Raw genomic sequence first — 15,682 nt, 5'->3', positions numbered from 1 at the left:
TTTTCTGGCATTGTGAAAAGCATATTGTGACATAATAGAGATAATTGCAAACTCCATTAGAAGGAACCATCTCAGTCTTGCATTAGAAATCAAACACCCTTGTTTGCCAGTATGTTGTTTTCATAAACTAAAATGAAAACTGTGATATCCTTCAGTAATGATCCAAAATGGTTTAATTATTGTCTTTTAGGTGATTGTGTTTTGGACCATCGGAGCAGATTATCATAAGAATTTTAACAAACTTTTGTTGTTTAAAGCCACACTAAGAATGAGCTATATCCAAGTACAGAAAAAAACCAGTATTTTATTTATAATCTTAGTTTAGTGTTTGAACTACAAATTCTGGTTCTAGAATTGCTTAAAAGATCATGGGTTTTATAGGCTTTCACAAGTAAATTAATTTTTGGTTTGATTTTTTTTACTTTTTTTTCCATTTTTTTCACAGAATGGTGCTTTTGGTAAATACAGAGCAAATCATTACATGGAGGAAAAAAAGGTTTACTTGTTTTTCTCACTTGCAAAGGTACTGTTATTACTCCATTCTCTGTTGAATAATTTCAAAAAGGGCATGAGAAAACAAAAGAAAAAAGAGAAAGTGACAAAATAGACTGAATCTCACCACTAGAATTCACCATAAAAATTCCCAAAGTGTAACAGAATTCTTACAAAATTTCCTAGATCAGTTCTTTTAGGGAATCAAGATCTCCTATGAAAAATATGGCAAATGGGAGTCAGGGTAGGTTGGGCAGAAAACGGGAACGAGGAGGGTAAATAACTGCAGCAAAAACAGGTTCTGAGGAATACACATAATTTTGTCTGCTTTAGATCACAATAGAATTTTTAATAAATAAATTTCTTTTTCTTTGTAAAGACACTTTTGAAATAGTAGATTTAGCCCAGTCATTTGTGTCATTTGTTTTATAAACCATCTTTTGTTGTCCCCCCAGCCCACCCCTTAATGTCATAAATGTCTTAGATTTGAGTCTCTTGAACATTGTCTTTCGAGTTCATTCGGATCAATAACGGTTCATGCACTGAACTGTGTATTGAATTTATTGTGTTAATTGTTGTTGTGTGGTTGAAAGGAGATTTATAAGAGTTATAGTGATTTAAGTGCTCATGCTCTATTGCTGGCATGGGCAAATGACTCTCTATGGGTGTGTCACCTGTAAGCTCATCATCCACATTAATGATCTCTACAGTCCGTGTTGGAGCATGATGGTTCTGCCGGTGATGCTGTTTCCTCATTTTGTAGAAAATTACCAGCATCACAGCAGCCATGAGAGTGATAGCCACAAAACAACCAATTATGATTTTGGTAGTCTTCATAACCTCATCTATTCCTGGGATCCCATTGTTTGCATCCGTCACAGGAATGGTGAATGTTTTTTCTGTTGATCTTGTGCTCTGTGGAGTGAGTGAGGTTGTCATGTTAATGGTTTCCCAGTTGGTAACTGGTGTGGGCCCAACCTGCTCTGTGGTCTGTGCCTCATCCTGAGAAGGTTCCACAGTCTCTACCGTGACAGTTGAAAAGTACGTGTAACCAGGGTTATCCAGGGCAGTCACATTCAGCGTGGCAGAAGCCGTGGTATTCCCAACAGAGTTACTCACCATGCATGTGTACAAACCCGTGTCTTGCACAGTTACCTTGGTAAAATTTAATGTGCCATCACTGAGCACAGCAATCCGAACTCTGTATGCCCCATGCGTCATTACAGATCCATTTGGAGTAATCCAAGATACGGAGGTCAGGGAGGTCGATGCCCGGCATTTCATCTCTGCAGCCATGCCTTCTGTGACGTTGAGGTCTGCTGGTGGCTCCACTATGACTGGAGCATAACATGTGAAGTAATTCAGGTCCAGCTCACCAATGTACCTTCCTTTTAAACTGGGGGGCGTGTGGCAACGGGCACAGCATGCAGTGTTGGAGGGTGCCTTGTCTTTAATCCACCAGCTGAGCCAAAGGATATCACAGTTGCAGTTCCAAGGATTGTGATGCAAGTGGATCCTTTCTAGGCGGAGCGGTGTGAACAGGTCATGAGGCAGTAGTGTTAGATTGTTGTGTGCCAGGTTGATCTCTACAAGTGACTGAAGGTTATCAAAAGCATTCCTTTCTATCACTTGAATCTGGGACTGTATCATCCACAATTTCTGAAGATGCATTAACCCTTGGAAAGAACCTGGCCGGATGGCAGTCAGGTGATTCCCAGAAAGATCTAGCTCATCCAGTTTTACAAGCGGAGTAAGGTTAGGAATCTCTCGAAGATTGCACATGGCAAGGTTCAAATACCTCAAGTTGGACAGACCTTCAAAGGCACCTTCTGAGATGTATGAAAGCCTTTTCAATTCCCCCAAATCCAACCTCCGGAGAGAAGGGATTCTGTTAAAAGCATAAGAAGGGATGCTCTCAATGGGGTTGTTTCTCAACCACAGTTCCTTCAGTTTTGATAGGTATACAAAAGCCCCATTTGGGATAGTGGTCAGACGATTGTCAAAGAGTTCCAAAGTGTTGAGATTGGCCAGACCATTGAAAGCCCCTATTTCAATTGTTCTGATGTGATTCCTGCTGAGCTGCAGGATTTCTAGGTGCCTCAGATGCTTGAAGCTATTAACTTTAATGATTTGAATCTGGTTCTCATGGAGATTGAGTAGCCGGGTGTTGGTGGAGATGCCGTCTGGTACGTCTCTAAGATTTTTCCGTACACAAATCACTTTACTGAACTGGTTACTGCAGGAGCAGACAGAAGGGCAAGTTTGAGCCCTCACTAGACCAGCCACCACAAGAAGCTGAAGAGCCAACAGCACCACAAGCAGGGGGTCAAATAGGGCCCTGTTAAACCTAGGACCTATCATTATCTGCTGTGGATGTAAGGTCATCTTGTTCAACATTCATAATTTATTTGGTGTTGGTCCTTCTGGAGTTTGAATCGTCTGAAAGAAAGGAAGAAAGGAGAAGGAGAACATTAAATTAGTCTCAAATAATTGTGTTCTCTTAACAAAGGCTTCTCAAGTCCTTTCAGTCAACTCTACCAATTTCTTGAAATCCGATAATGAGAACAGGAATAAAATTTCTAATATTTTTTTTCTGTACAGATATGTATATCAGCTGCAACTGGCAATGAGATAAGAAATAGCCATACAATAGTTCTCCTGCACATTCCAATCTACAATGTATGTAGGTGGATGGCAGATAAGAAGTTCAGTCACAATGAATACCTAAGAGAAATGTAACTCAGGGGAGAGTTGAAAGAAAGGACAAGATCTCAAAAGGCAAAAGTTAGTAGCATAGGAATCTACTAAGATAGGAATCATCAGAGTATTCAAGGTGTTAACCTTTTTTACACATTACAAGACAAGACAACAGATAATATCAAAACAAATGGACACTCCTGCCTGGTATGGGTAAAAATCTTTGTCTATACAAACACGATTCCTGAATCAGAGTTTAACTAGAAGTCTCTAAAACTGAGTGTCATGCAGATGACAGGGCAAGATCTTGCCTATGAGAATTAAAAAAAAAAAATTAGAATAAAGACACATACTGAGCATCATCCAATTTAATGGATATGTCCTCTTCAATTCTTTTGTTTGGCACCAGCAGCAGAGAAACACTCATTAGCAAATGTGTACCGAACACAGAAATGAGAATAGCCATTTATTTAAATGCTGAAAAACATCCCTGTAGCTGCAGGGTTGACAGTTTCATTGACACTTTGAAAAAACTCTCAAAAAATTCTTACTGCAAAGGGAAAAAAGACCTTCACACTACAAATGATCATTTTAAGAACTTCAGTACTGATTCATGTGTGGCAGTTTTTATAGTCCCCAGCTTTTGGTTCATTTTCAATCTGCTGCTCAGTTCAAGATTCCTCTGTTGCTGAGATTAATGAAATTTCTTATAAATCGGCCAAAAGTGAAGTCTTAGAAATCACAGCAAGCTTAAAGCATATTTATAACCCAGAGCACCCAAATGGATAGTACATATATATTCAGTAAAACAAAATACCATAAGGCAACAGTTTTCTACTCCAGGCTCCAAATTGATTCATTTTTTGTAAAAAATAAAGACCTTTCTTAAAAAAAAAAAAAAAAAAAAAAACCAAAAAAAAACCAAAAACCAAAAAAACAAAAAAAAAAAAACCAACAAAAAAAAAAACAAACAAAACAAAACAAAAAAAAACAACCAAAAAAACCCACCAAACCAGGAAAATATATTAACTTTCATCTCACATAAATTCATTTAATGAAACATTTTTTTTCTAATTATATATTCAGCCAATGTGTTTTTGAGAATTCATTTCTGCATTTTTAAAAAACCTGTTATAAGGGTTCAGAGCTAGCGAGCATTCTCATCTCATTTTTAATAATTTACTGCAGAGAAAGCCAATATAATGGTTAAAAACCTGTGAAAGGAACTAGAAAGTCTGGACTGTATCTGTATGTTTGATCTCTCTATATGTGCTATTTATAAAACATCATTCTTGTTATGAAAGATTCATGAAACTAATGTGCTTTGCAACCTTGAGCTAGTCACTAAACTTCTCTCTCTGCAGCTTACACTTCTGTCCCATGGCTCTGGAGAAACCTGTGGCTGTAGTGTTAGATGTTACTGCTCCCACCCCTCTATCACTTCCCTCTGCCAACACCTGCACTCCTGAACATCAGCTTCATGTAGGTTTATGTAGGTTTAGGTTAATGTACTAGACTGCATGAAGGGTCACTGCTCTACACACCTTCCTTTTCACTGCAGACTCACAAGGTCACTTATCGCTTCAGAGGTGCTGAACAGGATGTATGGAGAAACACTCTAACCACTATAATTCAAGTTCGCTTGCAAAAGTCCAACTGCAGTAAAACTACATTCAAAAGGCAGGTGAAAAGGCCATAGTTCCCATCTTTCTTACACAGTTATGAAGAAAAATCTGTTGTTTTTCACAGGTCAAAAGAATTGTATCAGAGCCTAATATCAACTTTAGAGTTCTTAGTTAAGACTTGTGATACATGAATTTTGCTGCTGAATACTAATTAACCATCATCTGTGATAGTTAATGTGATTGTATTCACATTTTTGTCACAAATTTTAATTTTTTTTTTTTTTTTTTTTTTTTTTTTTTTTTTTTTTTTTTTGTGCAGTAATTTGTTTTTACTTTCTCATTTTCAAAATTCTTCTAAAACTTATACCCTAAGGACTTGGATTGAATAATGAATTCCATTAACAAGTAATAAAAGAGACACAGAAACACAATGAACTAATTATTTTACCATTGTACTGGTGCAATATTTTTGTCTTCACTGAAACTGGGGTGAGAACTCAGCCTGCTATGTCTGCCTTCAGAGCTGCCAGTTATCCTTGTGTACAAGGTTGGTGAGGCACAGGCAGCATATGGGGCTTGCAGAGGCACAGGAATCTTCTCAAATTAATTCAGTACTAAAGGCCTGCTTTGTAGGATGTCATAGAATTTCTTTGCCTTTCTTTTTGTGATTGTCTGGTCTCAATCCTGTACCCTGGATTCCCTGAAGGACCAGGAAAACTACAACATTTGTAGAACAAAAAAGTACCGAGAAATAAGAAAGGCCATGGGAAAGCAAAAACCCTCAACATCAGGCTGTGTATGCACCAAGTCCCTTCAACTGCTCTTTTCTAGCCTCTATGAAGCTGATGATCCCAAGCCATGCTGCAAGTACTCCAAGGCACTTTCCTCCTGTTCCAATTACTTGAACCTGATGTATCTCCCAACATTTCCTTTACCTAGTTCTTCATCCAGAAAATCCTTCCTTTTCACCACTACCTCTTGCATCCTGGGATTGGGTTATAGGGGTTCTTATTTGTGTTAGCTAGCCGAGTCCTGTGTACCCCCGCGTTTCCCCTGTGTTGTTCCCCCCCGCGGTTTCTGGCCCCACGCTGCCTGCTGCTGGATCTTCTCCCTCTGCTGCTCCTGTAACCAACCCCTCGTCCAGCCCTGGGAAACCCCGTGCCTGCCACCCCAATCCACACGATCCTGCTCAGCCCGAGGCTCTGTGCCTGCCCCTGCAGGGTTCTCTGGTTGGTCGCTGTTGCTGGCGTCACCGCCACGGCAGCCGCCCCTATTGGACAGCAGGCCGTGGATCCTCTCGCCCCGCCCCTCCATAAAATCCTACCCCGTCGGCGCCCAGGCGCCATTTTCTCCCATGCAAGTGTCGGGAGCGGTCGCGTCTTTCCATCGAACCGCGCCACGTGATCAATAAATCGTTCCTGCCAAGCACGGAGTAAATGGACAAATTCCTTACCTCTTTACTGGATCCCTAGCACATGGTAACAGCGGCTGGCCAGCCCACGCTCCCGAGACACGGAGCCGTGTCCAGGAACCCACGGCAGAAAACCCTGGCAGCACGTGGAAGCTACGCCACAGCCGGGCTCCTAAGAGCAGAGTGCAGCCAGGGAAAGCAAAAACCCATGCCGCAACTACCCATGCACTCCATGGGGAAAAAAATCATTTTACTTGAGTACATCATTACAACAAAAAAATTATCCAGTTATGAGACTGATCAGTAAATGCTGTCTAACCCAAACCAAAATGTTTCCATGTCTTAGTTGCAAAAAGATTTTTGAAAGAAATGCTTTTACCTTTTTAAGATAAATTCCCTATATCCTTCCTATTTTTGGTTATTGACTGAAACAATGAATCATTCACATAGAACAGCTTTTTCCTTGAACTGAAGGCCAAATTGCCTGTGGCTTTTACATTTTCTGTTCTCCGTAGTCCTGTGCTAGGGATGTCTCAATCAAACATATACCTCAGAACAACCCTCTATCAAAGACCTTCAGGGAAATCTGATACCATCAGGTCTCTGTAAAATTCAAATCTGTGCATACTTCAAATACAAGTTTGGTTACTGACTAATTGATAGCTTCTCTAAGTCTATAATTTTGAAGACGGTATCACCATTTTGTGATATTTGAATACAAAGTTCTAGATACGTTTTTCACAGGTATTGGTATGTTCTTTCTTTCTTTCTGTGTCTAAGCCATATCTTGCTTAATATATAAGTACAGAATATCTATATTGCCATCCCTCTGCACCATTTTCCACAAGGCAGTGAGAGCCAATCATAGCTTTTGCAGCCACCAATTGATTTAACTTTGGATTTATTTATATTACTTGACTTTTTCCCCTGTTCTTTGGTAAAACAGGAAGCAAAATGCAGTTTTCAGGACAAGACCATATTAAGTGGACTTGGTGCTGCAAAAGTACAGGGGAGATGATGACCCAAAAAAGTGACCATGACCAGCAGAAAATATACTGGGTATTACCTGGCTAGTCCTCACTTCCAGCTACTGAGGTTTGCATGAGGCTGACATATGGCAGTAAGATTCCTGGTGGCTGGAAGAATGTAGTAAAAAGATCCTTTCTTTTATACTGGTTATTTTCCAGAGTTCAGAGCTTAAATATTCAGGAAGTCTTGGTGCAGATATTTCATATCAGCACAATTTTAAATCATAAATATCTTGGAAATACCCTGGAAAAAAAAAATTAGCCAGCACAAAATCACAGTGGAAAATTAATTTAAAGCCTTGAAGGGTGTTATGGAAATATTTTAATGGGCTTTACATAAAGATCCATCTGGAGCTTTGTACTAGAGTAATTTGCTATTCAATTCCTATTTATGCTAGAGACACCCGAAGGTTTAGCTTTACAAGCCCACACATGGAACACAGACCATCAACCAGCTTCTTTAGTCTTTGTTGACACCTCTTTGTCTTCTAAGTAAGTTTTTTTTTTCATTTTTCTACTACCAAAATAGCAACTCTACGGTCAATTCAATATCACTAGTGCCCTCTGCTGTATAGACTAAAAATTTAGGTTAAAATGTTAAGAATTTCCTTACTGCACAGTCAGTTCCCCAGACACATACAATTATCAAATGTGTTTCCAAACACGGCCTTAAGTCTGTCTGTGGCACTGCTCTAATTACCACAGCATATATCTTCTGATTTTTTTTAGCACAGTAATGTATATTCTCTTTCTGGCCATGGAGACATTCCCAGACATATATGGAGAGCTGTTTGTTTGGTTTTCCATTTGCACAGAAATAAGAAAACATTTTATGGAAATTGACATTTGGAACGCGTGTTCTCCTCTCTATAGCTTATCTGACTCCCTGTTACTCTCAATGTACTACACATTTTCCTCTGAGCTAAAGGCAGTGCCCTCTTAAGATCCAGTGCAGAAGATGAAGCATGGAATGACAGAGCTAATCTACCTCTGTAGCTGTGCACAGTACAATTTTCCTTAGGGACAGCCTGAAGGATGCCATAGTTACCCAACTGAATGTAACTTCTCCAAATGTGTATGCAAAGGTGCCTTCTATCTCTTTTTTTTTTTTTTTTTCCCCTTTTTTGTAATTAGGTCTTGGGTCTGATGTGTTTTGTTCTCCCTTTGCTATACTACCAGGAGAAAGTGACTGTGCTCCCTCTGATTGTTGAATGATTTTCCTGTAATGGGGGTCTTTGATAACAAAAGAGAACTTCTACGCCATTTCCAAAGATCTGCCTAATGAGATATGGCAGGTGGCAATGATATTTCCCCAAGCTCCAGTGACCCTTAGCTGGATCACTGGCAGTTTAGTTGCTGTTGGCAAGTCATGCTTTCCTTTCTGTCTTGTCTGTGGGTCTATGAATAACTGTCTCAGCAGCAGAGCTGTGCAGTGCAAAGGCCATGGCTTTATCCCAATATATGGTTTAAAATACAGTATGATCTAGCATACTTTGGTTCATGCCACTGCCATGAAAAAAAATTGAGATGTGATGTTATATGTGCTACATTGAAAATATAGACAGAATTTATCAAGTATCAGGTGTTTAAACTATCACAATAAAATTACATCATCACAAATACATCACAGTTAAGTCTAAGCTGAAGAACTATTAAATCACAAAAACTCTCCCTCAGCCTTTCCCAGAAAATTTCAGGATGAGAGGCATTAAAATCACTTTTTTCAAATTTTTTCAAGTTGATAAATATGTGGATGCATTCAGAAAATGCATCTTTGCTTCACTCTATATAGCACAGTTATGTATGCTGTACCTCACACCCTTTTAAAGAGGTTTTCTGAGAGAAAAACCCTTTGCAATGATATCTGCATTTTTTCAGAGAACAAGCCACTCTACAGTTGCAAATTAAACAGCAGATTTCCAAACATGAGAAGAGGAGCTAGGTGCATCAAGTAGCTAATTATGCTGGGAAGTCTCTTCCGGTAGCATCAGCACCAGAGAATTGAAAATAATTTCTGTATGGAACAGAGTTTGGAATATAGCAGTTAAAATAGGTCCAAATCCCAGGATGACCTTATGCAGAAGTAACTCTTTTGACACTCTTTTCAGGAACTCTGAATGCTCCAAGGGCCTGAGACTGATCCCCTTTTGGCAGCAATGGCAGCAGAAGCAGCCAAGGGAATTTCAGTGTAAAGAAATGCACACAATATACTTTAGCTCCACAAAGGACTGAAATACCTGAGGGTTAGCCTTCGTCCCAGAATAGAGACTGAACTGTGGGCAGGGAGTTCCACTGGGGTCAGAAATGCTCTACCAACATCTGCTCTGCAAATGCTCCAGCAGCCTCACATGTGGGTCCCCATATGGCTGTGCAGGGTTGGGCCGATGGAACCACATTGCCAGGGATTCACTCACCATAATCTCCTGCCCACCTCACCTCCCCCCTTTTCTCTCTGGAAATACCTTTCCACCTGGCTGAACCCTCAAGGACTTGAGCTCTCAGTTCAAGAGCAGTGCAAGCAGTTTGCATGCTGTTCCCTGCCCATACACAATACAATGACACCATTCTCTTTTTCTATGGCATGCTTTCGTCACTAACAAAGGAACACATGCTATGCTTTTAACAGACAAATACAACGCATCACCATGCAAAATCAGTGAAGTGGTTTAGAGCAGATCTCATATCATCCTTTTCCTAATCTTATTTTTTATTTCTTCATGGATTGACTTCTGTCAGAGGTGCTTGGCTTTTTTAGAACAGATGAAACAATGAAACCCCACATCAATGACTATAGAACTGGGTAACTTTATATACATTGTTAAAAATCAGTTTTCCCTTTTCACTGCTATAGGACTTTAAAAGTCTCAACAACAGTTAAGGGAGCCATAGCAATAATGTGTAAAATCTTGTGAGGTTTCAAAACCTAGCAGTTTTTATCTATTTGTTTTATATTTTATTTTTAGTTAAATACAGTGGAGACCAAAGGAGGCTAGATAGACAGCCCTGCATCACAAACTGATGACTCATGGGAACAGACAAATCAAAACACTCACAATGCAAAGTATTCTCCTCTTTGCATGTTTCACTCTTTTGCTCTGGGACATAGTTCTGTGCCCCCTTGAAGCATTTAAGTGTAGGAGGCAGAGTGGATATTGCTGTACCATAGATACTTCCCAGTTCTCTCCTGCAAGCCTTTTAAGATTCAACTGAATCACTAGAACACTGATCTGGAAGACCTAAATGTGATTGGACACATTCAATCCTCCTGAATCACCACTGATTTCAGGGGAGTTCAATCAAGGGTGAATTTGACCCAGTCTGCCTTTTTCTTCTTGTCTTTCATTTTGTTATACAGAAAACAGTTTTATTTCACCCACCTCATTTCCCAGCATGATTCCATGTTTCCTCTCTCATTTTTTCCTAAGGTTTAAAACTTTAACATCAGGTAAAAGAAATGAACATGAAATTAACCTTTTAAAAATGAGAATTTGAGTGCACATTGGACCAAGCAAAAGTATTTGCATTTTAGCTAGAAATTAAGATATTTCACAGTGTTTGAATCTCAATCAGTCTGGTATTCCTCTTTATTTATAAATATAATTTTACTCTTAAGCATCATTTGCAGTTTGTATCCTCAGTAAAACTAATTTCACAGGAAAATCATAGAAAATATCAGATGATATGCAATGAATATTTGTTTAGGACAAACTTAAGATATCTTAAGAGGAATGATATTACTTCTTTGTTGTCCTCTCCCTGGATGTCACTCCAGGGAGTCACTCCAAGGGTGATGAGGACAAAACAATCCTAACTTCTCTGTTCAGACTGTACACAGTGGTATGAATAGGAGCAATCTATGAACTATTCACAACGACCTAAAATTCTTCATAAAAGCCACCACAATACAGCTTGGTTCTAGTGCACTCAGACACATTCTAGAATTTTAATTGGAATTAACTTTTAAGTGGGTTAATTCTATTGCATTAAATCTTAGTGTGGGCATTCTTATTTAGAATTTAATTTAAGCTAAATTGAATCAAGGCCACTGTAATTTCAATTAAGAGTGTCCATAAAAGGATGTAATGTAGTTTAGCTAGTCCCTTTTCAAAGTTAATTTGGATTCATTTTCTTGAGACCCCCTATAGACATTAGGAACTTTTGTTCTGTATTGACTTGGGCTTGATTCAAACCGATTACATAAAGGTAAAAAGGTTTTCTACCTCATCACTGATCCCCCTGGGTTACTGAAGTTCCATTTTGCTTCACTAATTCAGTTGATTAAATGCATTTTCTCTGTCATTTTGTTGTTTGTTTCATCTCATATCTCCTTCTGAGCAGATATTTATGTAGGGGAAAACAGGCAACTGAACAATAGAAATTTTACAATAGCCCGATAATAAAATTCTCTTAATTACAGAAGTCTGTCATGGCACCTCATGTGCCAATCATGATATAAGAGGAAGTCATACAAGCACCTTCAAGATTCCCCTCTCTTATGGCAGAAATATCTCAGTGAGCAATAATTAAACTGCACTATTTCTATAACTATGTTTTGTTCATTCTTTTTTCATTAATTATCAAACTAAAATCACAGATCCATGTTAGGAAGGCATCTGAAAACCACAACAAAATTAGAACAAAAACAACCCTTAATAAAAACTATATGCTGTTCTAAAGCACCGGTCCAAAACAATGCAGGTTTTAGTCCTGTCATATTGGGGTGATTTTTTGAAATACTATAGTATTTTTTGGATAAGAGGAGTGATCAAACATCTATTTAGACATAGTACAGTGATACTTTATTACAAACAAACTAGTTTTGGTCCAGTAGAATATTATCAATTTTTCTACATGGATACATTAAATTGTAAATTAACATCCTTTTTAAAAATGTACCAGAACATTTCAAACTGGTAGGTAAAAATCTATTACTTTATGTAATATTAAGTTTGTGTCTTTTCAAAAATGGAAAGGCAAAAATGTGCAAGGCTTGTGGAATCCATGGTATTAGCCCTGATTACTTTCAGAATTTTCTCTCTACTCACAAATGATAAAAAGAGATGTGGGAAATGTTATGTCAGAACAACCTAAGAATACATATACAAATGTAGCCAGTATAATGAAGAGAAAGAAAGAAACAAACAAACAAAAACAAATTAGAGTATATACCTGCACTTAAGAAAGTTTCATCCTAACCTTAGAAACTTGGAATCTAGTTTTTAAAGTCCAAAACATAATTTCCTAAATTACAATATTTGCACTTGTCTACTGAATGTGCCAATGCTGAATAATCTTGTCACCCATACATATCATCCTCTGAGCTTTGTTGAGCTCTGGACCTCAGCAGATAACATAGACAAGAAGACAAAAATATTTTAGTTTGATGAACATGCAATGCAGTAGCAGTTTTGTATACTTCTCTATAGTTTGGCAACAGAGATACCCTGGTAAAAGCCAAAGTAATTTTAAAAGATTTGAAGATTACTTTGATATTAGCAAATCAGAGAATTGTCCATTTCAGTGGCATGAAACTGCGGTTTTTCCAAGTGCACTTTGTATTATGTAAAACAGAGGAGACTGAGGGATGAAAGGAAATTATATTAAAGCAGCCATGGAAAACCTGCATCACTATTTTTTTTTGCAATATAATTTAAAATAGGTATCTGCCTAAGTACTTCCACGCCATGATGATGTGTCAAGAACTGTGTTTTCCTGTTTTCCTTTTTTAAGTGCCAAATTATTTGATGCTGACTTGGAGAAGTGCTTGGTAGGTATTTCATAACCTTGAAAAACATAGGCTGTATTGTTAATATGTATTATTTCAAAATACCTTCTGGGAAAAACATACCCAGCTAACAACACACTAAAGCACCAGAGTCCATTTTGCATCATTGCATTTGTAGTGGCTAACTGAGTCCAAATTGCTCCCTCATTCTGTTAATAAACAAAGCAACAAATAGAAAAAGAGACATGAGTTAAAAAGTTAAGGCTGCAAATAGCCTTGAGTCTGGTAAATGATGGCTAAACTTCTTGTCCTTGTAACTATGGAAACCCCTTAAGGTAAGAGTGGAACACAGGCACTTTGTGGTCTCCAATTTACAAGCTGTTTATTTAATTATGAAGGAATATGAAACTGTTAGGGGTAATGCAATTATCCTACTGTGATAGTGTTTTGAAAATAAAAATAGGTACAGAGAAATATAAGAAGTTAATTTTTTGGAAAATTACTTGTTTTAGATTTCCGTGAAACTGCAACACATTGTTTTTTACTGAAATCTGTGGTTTTTTTTTTTTTCCCCAAAGAAAGTGAGGAGCCAAAATTAGTAATACGACATTTTGCCATAATATCCCTCAGTAGATTCATAGTAATTATGTCCATTCTATGCTTCATGAACAAAACCAATGTCAGGGTGTATTTCAATTAAACCCTAGGTGTTACCGAAGTGCAGTACAGCCAGAATAGCAAGCACATTATTACCAGCTCTATCACTGCTGGGCAATGAACAGGTCACAGGTTCTCTTGTGCATAGCATTTGTACACCTTTAAATATCACAAGTGGGAGAATGTTTCAATTCAATTTAGGAGGCAGTTGGTGAAATAAAATTAAGAGTGAAACTATGTGGTGTCTCAGGAGGACTATAACAACTACTTACAAGTATTTTCCTGGATCTGAACAACAAACTTTGACCTCAGAGTTCTGTTATTGTGAATTGCATGACTGTAGTTACCCCAGGGCCCTTTGCACACAATGGGAGTTTTTGGCCTCAATCCATCATTCACTGGATTGCCATAATTAGCTGTCAAACATAAACACAACTTCACAGGCCTCTGGGAAAAAGATTGGTAATATTATTCTTGTTTACAGCTGAAGAAACTGAGGCAATAATAGATTGAACCAGTTACCAAAATTTAGGATATGTATATAAGACACTTTGCAAACGTGAGCTTCACATTCCACATTGGCCAGATGCAATACATGTATTACCAAGTATCTGCTGCAAGTTGTTGACACTATAGATGGCAAATCGGAAGAAATACTTTGGGAGTTTGAAACTGCAATTTATAATGCTACTCCTACTTGAAACTCATTGGATGTCTCTTCTACCCAGACAACAAAGCACAGACATCAGTCTGGATCACTTGAGACGCAGTCCAATCCTTCCAACAATGATAATGATAAAACTACTACAATGATAAAAGCTGAAAGAAAATTCCTTTCATAGGATTGTATAACTGGCAAAATGTGACATTCATTATAATTTGGAGCCATCCAACTAAGGAAACGTAAAGCTCTTGAAAAAGAACAACAGTTCACCTTCAGAGAACTAGCCTCAGAAGAAGAAAAGGGAAGACCAACTGGATTTAACTCCATTCAGCACCACTCTCTGTGCCCAGCTACCCAGCCAGGTTTTTACTCAATGAAGTGTTCACCTGTCCACACCATGGAAAGCTAGGAATATGCTGCAGAAGACAGTGCCAAAGGCTTTACTAAATTCCAGGAGGACAACATTCACAGCCCTTCCCACACCCACTAGGTGGGTCACCTTGTCATAGAAGGAGATCAGGTTAGCAAAGCAAGACCTGCTTTTCCTAAACCCATCCTGGCCATCCTGGCTGGGCTGATCCCCTGTTTGTCCTATACGTGCTGAGCAATGGCACTCAAGGTAATCTGCCCCATGACCTTCCCTGGCATGAGGTCAGACTGATATAAACTCTACAAATCTCATTTTCATTAGCTATATTCTCTCAAGTGTCCATTCTTCTCTAACAAACAGATGTTTCTGACCTCGTAAAGGACTCATGTTGTTTCATGTATTATAGTACTGTTGAAAGATAATGTTCAAAAACAGTTTCACTCTGAAGTGACTAATTACTAAAGTTTTAATTTCTAGATTCCGATAATTAGTTCATTAACTCCCAAATATCTTTATATAAAGCATAATCACAGGGTCACACATTTGGATTTTACCTTAACAGGGAATAAACCTCCTTTAGCTAGCTTAGCTCAGTCAGGAACTGGAAGCAAAAATAACGAGACAGAACTAGGTCCAGTTTTATAACTGTGTCAACCACTTTAACATGGCAAAATAAAATAATTATATATTTTTATTTTAACCAGTTTTAATTTTATTCAAATGTTAAATTAATTCTGGAGTAACTTAATATTGGAGCATTGTGTTTCTATATGTGCTGAAATATGACACTAGCAAAAGCCTGTCTCATGCATCCCAATATGTTTTCTTGAGGTATCCAAGACATAGTGCATGTGTCTTCAGAATGTCATCTGATTCAACAATTGATAACATAGATCTGCCTAGCAAGTTATGATTAACAAAGAGAGCTTTGAATGAAGCTTGGTGAAAATCCAAGGCTTTAAAGGAATTTGTGAGAAAATGTGGCAAATTATATGAGTTATTCTATTTTTGTC

General features: G+C 38.1%; 1 protein-coding gene and 1 long non-coding RNA gene across 4 annotated transcripts in view; one reads left to right on the top strand and one right to left on the bottom strand.

Annotated features, from left to right (window-relative positions):
* Positions 1–284: 284 nt before the first annotated feature.
* The window catches only part of LRRC4C (leucine rich repeat containing 4C), a 94,126-nt gene continuing 78,728 nt past the window's right edge, over positions 285–15,682 (bottom strand). The window contains exon 2 of the mRNA XM_053980930.1: positions 285–2,931. Coding sequence (XP_053836905.1) covers positions 973–2,889 — 1,917 coding nt within the window. The 5' untranslated portion in view covers positions 2,890–2,931 and the 3' untranslated portion in view covers positions 285–972. The remainder of the gene's footprint in view (positions 2,932–15,682) is intronic.
* LOC128809169 (uncharacterized) lies at positions 2,112–4,869 on the top strand. 3 transcript variants are annotated; one of them, XR_008437638.1, is made up of 3 exons: positions 2,112–2,199; positions 4,554–4,671; positions 4,751–4,869. It is a non-coding gene; the product is annotated as an uncharacterized LOC128809169 (long non-coding RNA). The 3 variants fall into 3 exon arrangements; XR_008437639.1 differs by lacking the exon at positions 2,112–2,199 and adding an exon at positions 2,241–2,328; XR_008437640.1 differs by lacking the exon at positions 2,112–2,199 and adding an exon at positions 2,599–2,678.

This window comes from Vidua macroura, chromosome 6 (genome assembly GCF_024509145.1).
Source record: "Vidua macroura isolate BioBank_ID:100142 chromosome 6, ASM2450914v1, whole genome shotgun sequence".
NCBI lineage: Eukaryota > Metazoa > Chordata > Aves > Passeriformes > Viduidae > Vidua > Vidua macroura.
The sequence above is the reverse complement of the archived record's forward strand: the minus strand, read 5'-3'. Positions and strand labels throughout refer to the sequence as shown.